The 19287-nt window shown below is 42.1% G+C and overlaps 1 protein-coding gene across 1 annotated transcript in view; it reads left to right on the top strand.

Moving 5' to 3' along the window:
• The window catches only part of LOC311243733 (stathmin-3-like), a 35242-nt gene extending 19586 nt beyond the window's left edge, over positions 1 to 15656 (top strand). Inside the window, exons 3-5 of the mRNA XM_084333072.1 lie at positions 11764 to 11942; positions 13380 to 13571; positions 15148 to 15656. Of these exons, the coding sequence (XP_084189198.1) occupies positions 11764 to 11942; positions 13380 to 13571; positions 15148 to 15207 (431 nt within the window). The 3' untranslated portion in view covers positions 15208 to 15656. The remainder of the gene's footprint in view (positions 1 to 11763; positions 11943 to 13379; positions 13572 to 15147) is intronic.
• Positions 15657 to 19287: the final 3631 nt, after the last annotated feature.

The raw sequence follows: 19287 nt of genomic DNA on the forward strand, positions 1-19287 counted from the left end.
GTATCCAGAAAGACCGGCGCCAATTGCACCGATCAGTTAACGCGACGCACCAACCGTCTTCACTGCCAGCGTCACAGGTGATCATGGCAGCAGTAATTGTTGCCAGACGCAGGCATCGTAATGCCAGGCGTGCCCGTGAAAGAATATTTCGAAGGAGAATATCACCTTTTTTATTTAATTGAGACCGAAATCATCCGGAGACACAGGTTGCCAGCTCAATCAATCCTTGATCTACTGGATGAAATAAAGGATGACATTGAGCCATGCAGCCACCCAGAGATCCCATGCAATTGTATTTATTATTAAATATTGTTATTTAACGTTGGCTTTCTCAATGTTGTCGGCGTTATTGATTGATTGATTTTTAAATGAGATTTAGATTTTGCATCATGCTGCAATTTTTATTTGTGTTATGCATTGCTCTTGCTGCATGTTTTATTATGTATTCATTATATATAAAGCACTTTGAACTGCAATCCGTGTATGAAAGATGCTATATAAATACAGTTTATTATTATTATAATTATTGACTGCACTCACGTTCCAATTGTACCGCCGCACACTCATATGCTCCAGAATAAATGTTTAATTTATAACGTGTCATCCCATGAGGAGTATAGACGGTGGAAGCAGGCCAATGAAACGTTTATTCTGGAGGATAATGCAGAGGTTCTATTATAACTAGTGCTGTCAGGCGATAAAAAAAATGTATCTAATTAATTACAGGATTTGTAATTAATTCATCTAATTAATCGCATTTTAATCGCATAACCATTTTAGGCCTGATATTTTATATTCTATAATCATTGTAAGGGCAACCGAACAACAAAAAGATGCCAGTGAGGGAATATGGTACGAAGCTCTTTCCAACGCGTGGTGCTTGTTGATAGTAAATGGTGTCTTCTCGTTGTTGCATTTAAAAGTTTTATTTTCGCTTGCAGAGTGGAAAAAGCAAAGCATGACATAAACTCTATGTTTAAACTGTAACCTAAACAAATGACTAGTGCTGCAAAATAAACCTGAAAAATTACTCAAAACAACTGAAAACAAACAAAACACGAACGGTTGAGAAACTGTGTGGCTTCCCTGTGATGATTCCCAATTCCCTGCCGCTGCACACCTGTGACAGACATATAAGTAGGCTGTGCCTGAGATCATCTGATTGGCTAATGCCACCTGCCCAGTTAACTAGTCAATAATCTCCACAACACCCCCAAGACAACACAGCACCTTCACAACAACAAAGTGACACAGTGAAAACATCGAATTGGCTACAACAATCATATTTCAAATTGCATGTGTCTGGATGGCAGAATTCAGTACTGTATCTACAAAACCTTCTGTTTAATCATCTTCCATTTATTCATTTGCTTAGATTTTTCAGGTCTGGTCAATTTTAGCATGGTGTTATTCACAGTCAAAAAAAAGAAAAAAGAATTGAATTGATATTCTCATTTGGTTCATTACAATTTACTCAAGCCTAGTAACAGACACAGTATTTCTGACACTGGGAATACATTCCCTGAGATCCATAGATGTCCCTAGAATCAGATATCAAGAACATGCAAATGGACCATTTAAAAAAAGTTTGTAAATGTTTATTCTACGTAATCTTATCGAATGAATGAGATAAAAAAATATATATATATTACATTTTTATTTTGTTTTTTATAATTAATTTTGAGTTAATTTTCATAACGCGATAATTTGCTGTGTAATTAATTAATCTAAACGCGATAAACTGACAGCCCTATAACTAAACATTAAATACAACTTGCTCACTCAAAATATTCGTCAATTATAAAATATCTTCACTGGCACAGTGCCTTAACACTATGATCGCCGGGGACAAGTTAAGACGTCATTCCTAGCCATGCTCATTCTGCCGAAGACGCCGTAACTCGTCTTTGATGTCAATATTTCAAAAATCTGTGACTGAAATCATATTTCCCCTCCGGAGCCCTGAGACACACGGCAAAGCTCCACTCAACTCTCTAGCGGTTCAAGAGCGCCATCTGGTGGCCGATCGGCAGATCGCCAACCGGAAATGAGCCTTTGAACCGGTAGTGCTCATCCATATGTGGTCCGGGCACTCGCTATCGTTAGAGAGACTCCGTCTTGACTCAGTGAACATCGATCGGTGCAAATAACTCGAAAAAACAACATGATTTGGACGTATATACTATTATACAACCTGGAAATGGATCGGGCATTTCTCCATCCCATAATAGAAAAAATTCTGTTCCACGCTCATCTGCCAGCGGCGCGAGGAAGCCACGGTAAGATTCAGCGTTATATTCTAACGTGTTCCATATAAACTGCTATGATGAACATATGACCCACTCTGGATGAATCATCTAACGCTGCCCACGGAATTATAAACGATCCCCCGCCCATCCGGTCATCATCAGATGATATGTAGTAACTTCTAGAAGTACCTCCAGTTGAAATTTTTTATCTCGCACAGATTCCTACCAAACTGTATTTGATCATCAATATAATGCATTTAGGGCTATAAATCACGTTCTGAAGAAAGCTGCAGAAAACGATAAAAACATACTTATACTTTAGACCATATTTTAGTATGAATATGTGAATGAAAAAGTTTAACGTTGCTACACCCTGAACAATACATATAGGACATTGAATGGGCCATAATAATGGCAATTTAGCAATAGAATTTAAAAAGTTATAGCCCTGCAAAGAAGGGGAACTTCTCCATAGACAAATAGAGATGGCGAGGGATGGTAAATTATGAATTTAACCCATGGCGATCAAAGTGTTAATTGTCAAGAGGGGTGTGTTGTTGCGGGAATTACAGTATAGTACAGTATAAGGACGCTCCCTTACATTTCGTCCTGTACAGCCAGAATCTATGGATGGATTTTGTTGATTGAGGTTTCGTTGGAACAGCAGAAAATAGATGTTATAAACAGTATATAATTAGTTCGAGAAATATGCAGCCCCAGGCGAAGATAGCCTTCGCAAAGTGGCGTGATTTGCTCCAAATCTGGCAGTGAATAATATTATAAATAAGGCTAAGCACTAAACCAGGAATTTCAAATGCTTGGTTCTGAGATTATCATACAGTAAAAATTTATTTCTGATAGGCGTGCTGATCAGCAGTAATGCAATGTCATGATTATTATTATTATGAAGTTATTATTATTATTATTATTATTATTATTATTATTATTATTATTATTATTATTATTATTATTATTATTATTATTATTATTATTATTATTATTATTATTATTATTATTATTATTATTATTATTATTATTATTATTATTATTATTAAATGAAAAATAACTCCTCTCCTTCACTCCTTTGGGTGCTGCAGGGTTAGGTTATAATCACAATAAAGAGGTGGTGTAATATAAAATTAAATATGAACTAACGGAATGTAGACCAAATGCGTCCACATTTTTATAGGATTCTAGCAAATTTTCATAACAATAGCGAATATTACCGTTTTCATTGAGGTTTCTTACAAATTAACCCTTTAATCGCCAAGGACGACTTAACACGTCATTCTCCGCCATGCGTAATCTACCAATGACGTCGTACAGCGTCTTTGAGATCAATATTTCTAAAATCTGTCATGGCAATCATATTTCACCCACGGAGACTTGAGATCTCCTGTAGATCTCCTCTCAACTCTCCAACGGTTCAATACTGCCATCTGGTGGCCGATCGGCGAATCGCCAAAACCGGAAGTGACGCGCCGGAAGTGGTGCTCGCCCATATTTCGTCCGGGCACTCGCTATCGTTAGCGGGACTCCATCTTGATACACTGGACATCGATCGGTTGCAAATAACTCGATAAACAACATGATTTGGATGCATATAGTATTATACAACCTGGAAATGGATCGCATATATCAACATCCCATAATAGCGATCTTTCTGCTCCACGCTGATCACCCAACGGTAAGAGGAGACTGGGGTGAGTTTCAGCGTGATTGATTATTATTATCCGTATAATCTGCTCTGATATATATATCGCCCATACTACATGAATCATTTAACACTTTGATTGCCGGAAAACGCTTTTTCACGTCATTCAGAGCCATGCTAAAGGTGCCGAGGACGCCGTAACTCGTCTTTGATATCAATATTTCAAAAATCTGTGATCGAAATCATATTTTCTTTCCGGAGCCCTGAGATGTGCTGGTGGGCTCCCACCAACTGTCTAACGGCTCGAGAGCGCCATCTGGTGGCCGATCGGCAGATCACGTTCTGGAGAAAGCTGCAGAAAGAGATGAAAACATACTTATACATTAGACCATACTTTACTATGAATATGTGAATGAAAAAGTTTAACGTTGCTACACAATGAACAATACATATAGGACTTTGAATGGGCCCTAATAATGGCAATGTAGCAATAGAATTTAAAAAGTTATAGCCCTGCAAAGAAGGGGAATTTCTCCATAGACAAATAGAGCCGGCAACCTATGGTATATAATGAATTTAGCCTTAGGCAATCAAAGTGTTAACGTTGGCCACGGACTTATAACCCCCCCCCCCCCCCCCCCCCCCCCCCCTCCGGTCACCAGCAGATGATGAGGCATGACGTGTAGGACCTTGTACAATTGAAATTTTTAATCTGACGTCAATCGGTATCAAACTACATTTGATGATCTAATATATGTATTTGTGGCTATAACTCACGTTCTATGGAATGCTGCAGAAAACGATAAAAACATATTTATACTTTAGACCATATTTTAGTATGAATGTGTGAATGAAAAAGTAGAACGTTGCTACATCCTAAACGATAGATACTTGATGTTGAATGGGCCATAGTAATGTCAATTTAGCAATACAATTTAAAAAGTTATAGCCCTGCAAAGAAGGGGAACATCTCCATAGACAAATAGAGCTGGCAGAGGACGGTATAAAATCAGAATAATCCCTGGCAGATAAAGGGTTAACGATGCTTTATATGCCGATTATCATTAAAATCTTAAATTGTACCATATGTCCCCCTTTAGACAACATATGTAAAGCTACCAGCGCACTTTTGTTAAGATAATTAGTTTACCATTCGCGGTCGCTATACTGACGCCGCAGTAATAGTTTACGCTGTTCAGATCAGGTCGAAGAAATGCATTCATGTAGTTTTCAACATTTTCACCTTTTAATTTTAAACCAATGCTGCCATCTACTGACAACAGAAAGTGTTGTCTAATCGTCACCTTGAGAGCCACTTCCGTATACAGCGTCGCCCGAAACCCATTCTATAGATTCCCACTTTTTACTGGGAATGGGGCGTGGCCCAGGGGCGGATTTAGGAGATCCGGGGCTTAGCCCAGATGGGCCCCCTTTTTTTTTTTTTTTTTTTTTTTTTAATTTAATTTTTTTTTTAATTAAAAAAATAAATGTGGGCAGGCAAGGGGTGGTTTGGAGGGCGTCCGGCACGACCCCCTCCACGACAGATTTTTTTTTAATTTAATGAACCTGTACGTGCAATTTCCTGCAATATAGAGCCTTCAATCTTGACCAATAAAGCTGCTCTTTTCACTATAAACTCAGTTAACCATAACGTAGTTATGGTTAGATTTATATATTGGGGGGGGATATATCATATTTTTCATATAATCAAAAAGTGGTGGAGCAAGATCATACCTTTGCTCCCCCAAGTTCAATAGTGGGAGAGCAGAGATGCTCCGAATGCTCTTATGGCCAGGCGTCTATGATTCACTGTGTAAGATTCTGATCAAACTGGCCAGTATCACGTCTTCGTCTGTTTGGCCCTCCATCCAATTCCTCTGCGTTGTGTACTTTTAATGGTCCTGACGTCTCCGATACTGGTAGATAAGATCCTTATCTCCCCCCCGTTAGTGCAATCCATAAACCATAATACTTCTCCACTTCCGTAAGAATTCGACACTTCGACACTGTGAGATACCTTATGAGGAGAAGCGTTGTTTTATTGCTATAAACAGAACCTCATGTTATCAGATGTTATCAAATTGTATCGTCCTTGAAGAGTCTATTCTAATGATCTCTCGGTGTGTTCAGATTGTCCTTTTGTTATTCAGTCCAATAGTGGTCAGGCCTAGTCGTTAGCCTAAGACCATCCTCGTGGTAGCCGAAGCTACTGGTGATGTGCCATTCTCCCCCCCCCCCCCTCTCTCTCAATGAGAGGAGAGAGTCTCTTCTGGTTTCTTCCCTCTTAGTCTCAGTCAGATTTTAGTCTGCTCTACCCGGAAACACCGTTCGACTTATAGGTCTTCGTCGTAGCAACGACGGCCCCCCGCCCCTCTCCTGGTTGTCATGCGACGTGCTGTCATGACGACTGCTAACCTTTCACACCATTAAACGTTTCATCCACTGTTGCATTAAAGAGGTCACCCCTCTCCTCCTGCTCTGGGCCTACACTCTAATCTCAGATGTTCTTCTAAGGAATTCATAACAAAACCCTCGCTGACGCGGCCTGTGCCTGTGAAATCACTGGTTCCACCACCGTCACCGTCTTCCATGCACATTTCAATCACCGTTTTAGCTGTGGTCATCTCTCCCCAATCTATACATCACATACATTGAAAAAGCACCGTTTTCTCTCAATCCCCCCTTGATTCTTATCACCCCTTCAGAATCATAAATCATTATTTGGTTTTTCAATTAATTATGCCAAAAATAGCCTGTGGTTGAAGCAAACCAACCTCGTCTCTCGTGCACAAGAAACGAAGACGGCCCACGGTCAACCCAGTGATCCTGCTGCCTGATGTCTGTTTGCGCCCCCCTTCGTGCACAAAGGGAACCGAAACCGACCACCAAAACCAACAACATCCAACGACTCATAACCATTGGAGCCCCCCTGTCTGCTCCCAATAATTATATCCTGTTGTTCTACTGTTCTCCCTCTTATCTACCTTCTATATATATATATATCCTTCTATACATATATCTTATATATGAATCCTCCATTTATATCTCATACTCCTAATCAATGAACACAGGACTTCTCGCTGTTGTCTCGTCTCTCGATCTCCTGATTGACTCTGAAAGGAAGTCCCTGTTTGTTCATGATTCACCGCCCGTGCTCTGTTGTTTCTGTACGCTCTCTACAACGTCTCCGCAGGGAAACCCCCTCCGATGTCCGCCTCGTTCTCCCCTGGGCAAACACCGCCTGCGACCGCTGGACTCCGCCTCGTCGGCCGTCTCCGCCCCGTCGGTCATCTCCGCCCTGTCGGTCATCTTGGTTGAGGCTCATCTCCACCGCCGCCGTCTCCTCCCTCTCGTCGTGGATCATCTGTGTACCAGGCTGCGGTGCCTGGCCCCTGCGGCTTCCTCCTCCTCCAGTCTGTCTCCTGGCCATCTCCATCGCTGTCTGTGTCATTCCCCCCTTGAAAGCAGAAACACAACACCGGCAGTCTTTCTGTACACTCGACCCTGTGTTTTCTATTAGTCTACCGTGGCTTTGGGCCTGCAGCTCGTTCTCTATATATTTTTTCCCTCTGCAAGCCCCTGCCATGGCCACGCCCTTTCAGACTGTTGGACGGTGTGAGTGTCCTACAGCCCATGGCGCTATTTGTTCTCTATTAGTCCCCCACCTTCTCAACACCCATATCTAATCCTACAGGGCTGTTCCCTGTTTTGTTGTCTTCCGGCGTGACACCAGCAGCTAAACGATACCCACTCGGCGCTCTACGTTTGTCCCACGGGTGACCCCCAGCGCGCGCCAGTTCTTTCTGGTGACGTGTCCCCTCAAGACTCTGCCTATTTATTAGGTGTGAGAAGGCCCCACTGGAGATCGAACTCCCTCTTATTTCATAATTAAACTTATTTAATTAACCTGTATATCGATCTTATTATTATGATAATAACATACAACCGAGCATCGCTCTAACATACAACAGAGCAGGTTGGTTCCCTGCTCCTAACTCACATACGTACTCGTACTATCATCTAACATACAACAGAGCTGTCCGTCGCCCTATACCCTACGGGGCTGTCTACCGTCGCCCTGGAGCTGTCACCGTTGCTCTATACCCTACGGGGCTGTCTACCGTCGCCCTGGAGCTGTCACCGTCGCTCTATACCCTACGGGGCTGTCTACCATCGCCCTGGAGCTGTCACCGTCGCTCTATACCCTACGGGGCTGTCTACCGTCGCCCTGGAGCTGTCCCGTCGCTCTATATACCCTACGGGGCTGTCTACCGTCGCCCTGGAGCTGTCCCGTCGCTCTATATAGCCTACGGGGCTGTCTACCGTCGCCCTGGAGCTGTCCCGTCGCTCTATACCACACTTTGAGTTCCTTTACAAAGTTCTACATACACCACCGTGTATACACACAAGCAGTTGGTAATCTTGAAAAAATTAAACTCCTTAATTAACTTAAACTCTAAATATTCCCCTATGGGTAATGGAAACTCCCCAGCACTACCCCCCCCCCTCCGCAATTAAACTCCTTAATTGAATTAAACTCTAAATATTCCCCTATGGGTAATGGAAACTCCCCAGCACTACCCCCCCCCCCCTCCGCAATTAAACTCCTTAATTGAATTAAACTCTAAATATTCCCCTATGGGTAATGGAAACTCCCCAGCACTACCCCCCCCCCCCTCCGCCCCTAGGTGGCGACCTACTCCTCCATTTGCCTGTATTATCCCACTGCCCCCCTAGATGGCGGCCAAAACTCAGTCTAGAGGATTGTAGGTGACGTGTCACTTCCTGATTCTAAACCCCTCGTGGCTCTGCGGCCATTTTGACTCGGTGCAAATGGCTACTCTCTCAACAAACGGCCGCTGCCCTTCCTTCCAAGGCCTGAAAACACTGCTGTTTTTCCTCTCTTTCCTATCCATTATCAGGGGACGCTTTCTCAGACTAATACTCTTGCCTGATCGGACATAATACACACTGGTACAATCTCCTTTCGACTTTCCTTCTGTTATGAAAACAGTCCCGCCATAACAATTTTTCGATCTGATTCAAGCGCCCCCCCCCCCCCCCCTTTCCTCATCTCGCATTTACCCTCCTTAAACCAAAACTGTGCAGCCTGCCTCGTTTGCTTTTCATTCTCTGTAGATAACACCCTCGATTTCCACCATGGCTCTCTGCTCATATTATCACAGCTGGCATTCTCTGTGTCGAACTAGAAATGTTTACGTTTACGGATTCACTATCTGTTCGTTTTTATTTGGCTTAAAATCAAAACAACCGTGTGCACAGTGAACTCACATTTTTGATCGGAGCGCTGTTTCCCCTACAGCGCTGGTTCGCCTCCTGACCGCTCGACTCGCCGCTCTCTCCCAGGGCTGGCCGGCCTTGCTTCGATCATGATTCTCCCACACATTGATGACTGTTGTCCACTGTCGCCCCATTATTGAAAAAGTCTTTATCCGTTGTTCTTATCTCTTGCAAATCCGGCTGTCATCAACAACCAACTGTTCCCGTTGTTTTAATCTCTTGCAAATCCGGGTCCCAACGGCATCAACTGTAAGATTCTGATCAAACTGGCCAGTATCACGTCTTCGTCTGTTTGGCCCTCCATCCAATTCCTCTGCGTTGTGTACTTTTAATGGTCCTGACGTCTCCGATACTGGTAGATAAGATCCTTATCTCCCCCCCGTTAGTGCAATCCATAAACCATAATACTTCTCCACTTCCGTAAGAATTCGACACTTCGACACTGTGAGATACCTTATGAGGAGAAGCGTTGTTTTATTGCTATAAACAGAACCTCATGTTATCAGATGTTATCAAATTGTATCGTCCTTGAAGAGTCTATTCTAATGATCTCTCGGTGTGTTCAGATTGTCCTTTTGTTATTCAGTCCAATAGTGGTCAGGCCTAGTCGTTAGCCTAAGACCATCCTCGTGGTAGCCGAAGCTACTGGTGATGTGCCATTCTCCCCCCCCCCCCCCCCTCTCTCTCAATGAGAGGAGAGAGTCTCTTCTGGTTTCTTCCCTCTTAGTCTCAGTCAGATTTTAGTCTGCTCTACCCGGAAACACCGTTCGACTTATAGGTCTTCGTCGTAGCAACGACGGCCCCCCGCCCCTCTCCTGGTTGTCATGCGACGTGCTGTCATGACGACTGCTAACCTTTCACACCATTAAACGTTTCATCCACTGTTGCATTAAAGAGGTCACCCCTCTCCTCCTGCTCTGGGCCTACACTCTAATCTCAGATGTTCTTCTAAGGAATTCATAACAAAACCCTCGCTGACGCGGCCTGTGCCTGTGAAATCACTGGTTCCACCACCGTCACCGTCTTCCATGCACATTTCAATCACCGTTTTAGCTGTGGTCATCTCTCCCCAATCTATACATCACATACATTGAAAAAGCACCGTTTTCTCTCAACTGATACAAAGTAAAATAGTGCAGTGCAATAAAATAGTTAGTAAAATAGAATAAAATAATGCAATAGTGCATTGCAATAAAATAGTTATCATCGTATTTTTTCGGGAGGCCGGTAAGGAGTGCATTACAGTAGTCGAGTTGGCTTGAGATAAAGGCATGGATCTGGTTTTCAGCGTCCTTTTGATTTATAAATGGCCGTACTTTAGCTATGTTTCTAAGGTGGAAGAATTAAGTTTTTGTCAACTTGTTGATTGTGATTTAAAGCTTAGGTCTGAGTCTACCATAACACCAAGACTTAACTCACTCAAATACAGTTAGCAGCTGGATAGACCACAGATGGAAATTAGCTTCTGCTAAATCTGGTGCAAACATATTTTCATGTAACAATGATGAATTGTAAAAAAAAAAAAAAAAAAAAAAAAAAATTTTTTTTTTTTAAATAGATTCGGGGCTTTTCAGAATACATCCGGGGCTTGAGCCCAGGTAGCCACCCCCTAGCTCCGCCCCTGGCCGTGGCCGTATTTGGTCCCAGACAATAAGAGTGGCTGCGATTGGTCACCGTGACGTTAAGTTAAGCACAATAGAATAGAATAGAATTATGAAATCAAATATAGGCCAGGGCTTTATAACTTAATAAAGAGATTGAATACAATTAAATGGGATATAAACTAAATTAAATATAGCACAATAGAATATAGTACAATTATATGTGACAAATGTAATTGGAATAGGACAATTGGAATGACGAAAGATAGTGACAAAAACACAGGACGCAATGTGTCATGAAAAAACAAATTAAGCAAGCTCCATACATTATGAAGTAAACAAAATACAATACGAAATGAATGGAATACTAATGGTGAAAAATATGTTATGCATGTTATCGTTTACTTCGTAATGTACAGAGCTTGCTTAATTTGTATTTTGTGTCTATAGTCCAACGCACAAGGCAACCGACTTTTTAAGCGAGGCGACCGACAGAATTGTATCGCTTCCATTGTTATGAATGAAACAACCCGTTTCTCTCTCTCTCTCCCTCTCTCACACACATATTACACACACACACTTACAGACGTTGCTCGCCTGCCGTGTGCATTGGACTTATGCCTCATTTGTGGCTTATTTTTCCACTTCCTGATATCTGCCAACAGCGCTGTCAGGAGTGCAGACTGCTCCACGAGCCACACATAAGGGGCGTGTCTGCCCTGGTATCTCATCCGCGCAATGTCCTTAGTGGATAGCTCGCAAAGACGGAGCAGAATCCGCGTGCAAACCCTGTGCAGTTAAGGGTGCAATTCCCACAGCGTAATCCATTCTTAGTGGATCCCGCCCTAAATGTTCTATCATAAGGAAATTACTTCCAGTTTCTATTTATGTTTTGTACTGAATGGAAAGTGATTTGCCCCCGGCTCTGCTGCCAAATGTCCATTTGGTGTCTCTGTAGACATGGAGGTAAAGCCGATCAACAAGCGTCTGTCGGGCCAGTCCTTTGAGGTGATCCTTAAGTCGCCCACCGACCTGTCTCCGGACAAGCTCAGCCCCCTGGCCTCCCCACCCAGGAAGAAGGACATCTCCCTGGACGACCTGCAGAGGAGGCTGGAAGCCGCTGAGGAGAGGAGGAAGGTAGGAGAGAGGAAGACAGCAAGTAGGAAACTGTGGAAGGGATGAGTAGATGAACCCTTACAGAAACAGAAAAGTCACGTGGCCCTTTCTGCAAGGGAAGTGTAAACAAGTTGGGTTGGAGAAAGTGTAAACAGACAATCAGGCTCAGAGGATGATGGTGTAGTGGTTAAGATAACCCCTGTTTACATAAATCCCACCAGAACCTTCTTTCTTGTGTGTCACCCACCCTACACCTTTCTCGCTGTCTCCTTCTCAGCCTTCTGATTGTCTCAGTAAAGAAAGAAGAAAATACTAAAAGGGAGGGGGACAGCATAATTAAAAACGAGACACTGATTGGATAAAAGGAGAATAGAAGGCAGACAGGATGGACAGGTGGGTGGAGTGAGTAGGAACAGGTCTTGCAGAACGGGGTTAAGAAAAACGACAAAAAGTGTGGTGGAAAAAGAGGGCACGGTGCATTTAGCTGAAGAGAGGAGGGGGAAGAGGAGAGGAGGAGAGGAGGAAGAGAAGGAGAGGAGGAAGAGAAGGAGAGGAGGAAGCTTCAGATAAAATAAATAATGCCACACATATTTCTCACAACATTTTGACACCAAAGGACTCAGTCAACTGCTTCCACAGCCGTCTCACATGGATGATCTAGAAAGAAGAGAGTGACGTGCCTTTCAAGCAGACAGAAAAATTACAGCAAGCTAAGTAACAAACTGGTCTGCATGGTTCATTCTGTTTCGTTGGGAGGATCCCCCTCCTTTTCTCATGTTTCTTTTGCCTTTTCTCTCCCTCCTATACGGTGCATTTACACTTCAGTAGACTCACTGAAGACCAATTACTATGAGCAGGTGACAACTGCCTGACTGGCTGGCTGAATATCAAACAGCCGTAGCAGACAGTCAGTGAGTTTGCTGGGGGGGGCTGTAACAGCAACCACAACCATAAGGAGGCTGAGTGTAGGTCTGTGGAAACCCAGTGACGAAATGAGAGAAATAAAGGGATTTACCATAAAATGTATTATATTTTAGGACCATAACTGTCCTGTAGTTGATTTATGTCTACAATAAGTCTACAGTGGAAAAGTGATCATTTCTGAATGAAAATTAAATTACATTTTAGAAAGCTACAGGTAAGGCTCGAGGGGTCGGGGTGGGTGGGATTCTATCCCTCCTCCATTCATATTAAAATGGTTTCTCCTCTTGAACGAGACAGGTGAACACAATTACTGTGGTGCAAACTGTGAAACACATGCTGTACCCTGGAAATGTAAAACACCACAGCAGCCTTATCTCTCACATCGGCTCCGTATAAAATACCAGTGTGAAACATTCAACATTCTGCCACCTCCTGAATCTGACCCAGATTCCCTACTAGTCAATCAACTGATGCTGCTGAGTTAAACCTGCGTGTCTGAGTCCCCCCTGCGTCTTTGTGTGTGTCCCTGCCCAGTCCCAGGAGGCCGACGTGCTCAGACATCTCGCCGAGAGGAGGGAACATGAGCGGGAGGTGCTGCACAAAGCCGTGGAAGAAAACAACAACTTCAGCAAGATGGCCGAAGAGAAGCTCAACTACAAGATGGAGATCATCAACCAGAACCGCGAGGCCTACCTGAACTCCCTGAAGCAGAGGCTGCGTGACAAGGTACATTATTTTGGTCGCTGTCGTCGTTTTGGCCTTTTCATATTCCTTTTCCCTTGCGTGTTTATTCCCTCAGAGATGGGAATAAAAACTCAAATTTCAAAAAGATTCCTGTCCACACCAATTGTGTTTTAGAAACCTCTATATGAAGACCGTATACGTGTGGACAGGGGCATTGGTCATCATGTTAACATTTTCCAAAAGCTCCAATTTAGCTCTGTTTCACCCATCCACACGTACATACCAGACAAATTATTTTTAAATCTCCAGCCTTGAAAAGCTCTTTTTCCAGTGACATAAAACTCAGTTTTCTACCGTTTTCATGTGGATGATTTGATTTGATTTGATTTTTATTTAGTACATACAATTTATACAATAGTATAAAAACAAGGGGTACAAGGATAACATGTGAAAGTCTGTCGACTTGTTTCCAACATGGTCCCAAGAAGAATACAATAAATCACAAAGAAAGGGTTAAGAAGATAAGATAGATACTAGATAAAATAGACAACACAATTTTCTGAAAGAGCCTCATTACAGCATGTCATGTTTCTGTTCTTCAAGAGTGGTGGCCAAGCACCTTCTGCAACCTATTGTTGCAGCTGTCGCTTCACACCCCTCTTGAAGACAGCAATAGTGGGGGAGTTTTGGATGGCCCTGGGCAGAGAGTTGGGAGGCCAAAACACATAAAGAATAATGTTTTCAAAAATATCTGTATACGTGTGGACAAGGTCTAAAGGGCAGATAATAGTAATAATAATAACTTTATTTGTATAGCACTTTTCATACAGAGGTTGCAGTTCAAAGTGCTTCACAACAGTAAAAATACAGGCATGGGTGAGCATAGCAGGGTATGGTAAATCACAGTGTTTCACATTAGGATCTAGCATCCTAATAGGCTCTCTATTCAGTAATACAAATAATAAAGTAGTTTAAAATGATTAAGTTTAAAAATAGTCAAAAAATTATAAAATAGAACGGACATACAACAACAGTAAAAAATGAAAATAGCAAGGTTACAGTAAAAAGTGTGAAAAATAGTTTAAAATTATTCAGTTTAAAAATAGTCATCAGTAAGAAGTAAAAAGTGTGATAACCGACACATGAATTTGATAGGCAGTGTAAAATAAGATAAAATTAGCATAGAAAAGTAGGCAGGGTAAGAATAGTGCAGGTAAGTCATTGAAATGCCTGAGCAAAGAGATAGGTTTTAAGCTGTCTTTTGAAGATGTCTAGCGAGTTGGCTTCCCTGATGTTTTGGGGTAGTTTGTTCCACAGTTTTGGGGCATAGTTGATAAAGGCTGCATTACCGATCCTCTTTTGACTGTTTCTGGGAGCCTCTAGTAGTCCAGCAGCTGATGATCGCAGTGTTCTTGCTGGCGTGTAATTTATTAGAGTGTTGGTGATGTAGCTAGGTCCCTGTCCATTTAGAGCTTTGTATGTAAGGAGAAAGACCTTAAAGTCAATTCTAAATGTTACAGGAAGCCAGTGTAAAGCAGCTAAGACTGGATGCCATGCTGTTGTACAGGAGCAGAGTCTTGACCATTGTTTGTGTTTTTCTTTTGTGTCTTTTCCTTAGGAGCTGCATGCTGCTGAGGTCCGCCGGAACAAGGAGCTGCAGGTGGACCTCTCCGGATAAAAGTGCATTTTTCTGGAGCAAATCCCAATTGTGATGTGCGTTTTTAGGGAGGAAAAAACTTTTTTTAACACTACCATGTCAAAAGTCATAACGTCGCTCTGCATTCTACAGTCTCGTTGCGTCAATAGTCACCAGACATTCAGTAGATTAAAAAACTAGTTTTACTGGACAGATGGTCACAATAAGTGTCATAGCTCGTCATAACCACATCAGTCTAGTATTGCAAGGCTTTTTCACTTTACTACATCAGTACATCCCACCAGCTGTCAACCCGTAGATTTTCACATTAAAAAGTGGTTGGATCTCAGTCAAGTGGCTTAGAATACGTATGAAATGCTCCTGTGCATGCATGCACATACACTATCTACCACACCTACAATATAAAAATAACATCACAGACACAAAGACACATTCGGACAGACACACACACACATACTGACATGCAATGCTTTTACATACAAATGGCATGGATTGTTGATAGGGATTCTCTGTGTTGATCTGTGTAATGAGCTAATAAAAGGAAATTGAACTGGATGGTGTTTCTGTTTCTACGCTTCCGGGGTGAATGTGGTCATTATCCTGCCTTCATTGGGGGCGACAGTGGCTCGTGGCTCAGTGTTCATCTGGTAATCGGAAGGTTCCTGGTTTGATTCTGGCTCCTCCTGGCAGCAGGTCGAACTGTCCCTGAGCAAGACACTTAACAACCTAACTGCTCCAGATGAGCAGGTTGGCACCTTGTGTGGCCACCTCCGCCGTCGGTGTGTGAATGGATGAATGTGAGGCATAAGTTGTAAATTGCTATCGATAAAAGTGCTATTTACTGTAAATGCAGTCCATTTATTAATATCCTGCCTTCATATCCTCCTGGGAAGTTCCTACTTCAGAGGTTGTAAACACGACATGTCACACATCCAAAGTGCTTTTAGTTGGAAACTCCAAAAAATACACGTATATTGAGGTGTTTATTTGATCTCATTAATCATGCAACAGACAACTATATTACACATAATGAATGTAGAATGTATTTTTTTTTATAGGACTTCTTGACCAGATTGTTCGTCTTTTAAGAGCACACCACAAGCCTTGTGTTGTGTTAATTACAGCTCAATGAAATTATGTAGATGAAAAAATTTAAGATAAAGATTTCAATTATTACATTATTTCATTGAGCTGTAATTAGTTTTTCTCAGTCACTTTGGTGCATTTCTCACATCACCTTTAACATTTGCACAACAGTTAGTGCATTTCTCAAAACAATTAGTACAAACTGCAAAACCTAGTTGATAACCTGCAAAAGCATGTCACTTGCTCACAATGGATAGTTCCTTCCTCAAAAGCAAGTATTCATGTCAATGAAAGTGTCAGTGTCATCAAAATGAAAAGTCCTGACACCATTCTTTATGAACAAGATAGTCAAATGGCTTTGTCATGTTTTCATTATGACAGATCACTCTGTAAGTGTTTTCCAATGCAAAAAAGTCAGATCTTGGTGACACTACCTGAAAATGCTCAAGACAGCACTATACACTATTTGCACAGCCATTTGAAATCTACAGTTAAGTTACACATTACTGTACACATTGTAATATTCCCTCCTTGTTGGTCTGGGACATCAATGGTTGCTCTCTGTCCAATGTGATTTCTTCCACGCCTTCTACCTTTTGCCAGATTGAAACCCGCCTCATCAACGTATATGAATGTGTGCAGCGGTTCCCTGGTACATGCTTTATCCCAGAAGAGAGAGAGAGAGAGAAAAACTATAAAAACTTTTGCTGTGTAACATAATGCATTTTGGACAACATATTGTACACTATGAACTGTCATGTAAGTGTACTGCATGGCACTACACAAAGTAACCAGTTTACAGCACTGAACATTAGAGTATAAATGTGTTCTATACATAGTGGTGATGGATCTCCTTCACTCTGTCGCTGTTCCGGTCAAATGGCACATTGTACTACAATTGTGTCATGCGCATTTCATTTCTCCTGAGCACTCTGTCAATTGTAGCGATTGAAACGGATTCAACATATTGTCATCCTCTATAACAGTGCTTTGTATCTCTCTCAACCGTATGGCATTGTCTGATATCACCATTGCACAAATGGCTTCCTCTTGTTGCGGAGAAAAAAGGGTCTCTCTTCCACCTCTGCGAGATTGTCTTGCAATCCTATGTGGTGCAGAGTAAAATTACAGTAATGTACAGTAAACATGAGATATACCGCTTCACAGTAACCCATATTACTGTAGTGTACAATAACAGTGCTTCCCACTTCCCAAATGCTGCAGTACAGTATCATACTGTAAATATGGCAAATATTTACTGTAACACTACTTTACACTACAATACAGTAAATCTGTGCTGCAGTAAAGCTATAAGTCTAAATATAGAATGTAAACAAGTTCTTGTCCCACTGTAAGCTTCATGTATGACACAATGGCAGTAGTGCAGTGCAGATTGTTCAGTGCTGAATTACTGTCAAATGTACACACCTGCTCTCTCGACTAAATGTTTGAATAATTACATTTACAGTGGTTCTCTCAACATTTGGCTGCACCCTTCGACCAGCCTCAGCCATTGTGAGGCCGTGATTGACAACATGGTCCACAATTGACAGATTTTGACAACTAGTTCAACATTTATGTAATGACTCAAGCAATGAAATGAGGACTATTAGTTTTATAGAGAATGACTATTCAGCATTCATACAGTAAGTATAGTTTATTTTGACTGACATGACATAAGCAAATGATAATGTTATAAAACAGCAGAGAATTGTATGAAAGCAATTGATGCATGTCCAAAAGCATTTGCAATTTGTTCGGAGGAATGAGAAACTGCTACTATGATGTGCACAAATTACTAAATGTTGTGGAGGTTGAACTAACAGTTATGAGAATTTTTATTCTGATCTGAGAAATGCACCAAAGCAATTGAGAAAAACTGTATCACAACACAAGGATTCAGTGTCCTCTGATGTCATCACAGGAGGAGATATTCAAACTCATTAACTCTCAATAACTGTCGGGCACTCGCCACGAAATGCTGGAGACGCTGGGCTCGTCAGTTCGAGCCCAGCGCTCCACATTTGCTTTCAGTTTAGCTGGTCGTCCACAGTAATACACATTGGCCGTATTACGGGGAGGGAAACTGAAGGGTGGGGATCGGGCGTTGTGGACAGCGACTCCTACAGGTCGGTTGGTGCGCCTGCGCAGTAGAATCAGGAAGTGTCGGGGGCAGCGTGAGCCTCCCACGCGTTACTCCTCGCCACTGAGAGATCGAGCTGCGCAGGTGAAAAGATGCGACTGCTGTTACCTCAAGTACCGGAGGGGACTTGTGCTATGTATGACTTAGTCCACATTGCAGCCGGCTTGTGGGAGGCAAGAAACAGCGTCCGTGACAGGGGAGGGTTGAATTGGATGATACGAAAATTGGGAGAATGGGAGAAAAGGTGGATAAAAAAAAAAAAACTCTCAATAACTGTCAAACTAAATTAATGTGTGTAAAACAGTTTAGAGCCTTGGGATATGTGTGAGATTATGTGCAAAATAAATTGCCATTGTTTTTCGGTGAAGTGCCCCTTTTAGAAAGTAATCCCAGACCTGGCTAAACCTCCCTTTATATTATTCATTCTAGCTATAGGCCCTTTTCACAGCAACCATTTTGACATGTCATCGCAGGGTAAAACCAGGTGTAACTAATAACATTAATTATGTTCCTGTTCAATTTAGGTGTGCCAGGGCCCTGGTATTGTGCATGCTGTCTCACTGGAATGCCTGTGACATATCTAAATGGGACGGGACCATGATTAATAATTTAATAGTATTAATTACATCTGTGCTTACCCTGCAATGACATATCAAAATGGCCGCCATGAAAATGGCCTTGCTTGTGCTCTTCCAATGCGCAAAACAAATCTTACCGCAGTAATTAAGCCTGCTAGTACCAGTCCAAACTGTGCCTTTGAGGAAGAAAGAAAATTCACACATTTACCGTAAATTATGTATTAAATCTTGCACCATAAAACTTGCATCATAACTGTCATGTAGTTGATTTCTGTCTACAATATATCTACAGTG

Source organism: Notolepis coatsorum, assembly GCF_963971535.1.
Source record: "Notolepis coatsorum genome assembly, chromosome: 17".
Lineage (NCBI taxonomy): Eukaryota > Metazoa > Chordata > Actinopteri > Aulopiformes > Paralepididae > Notolepis > Notolepis coatsorum.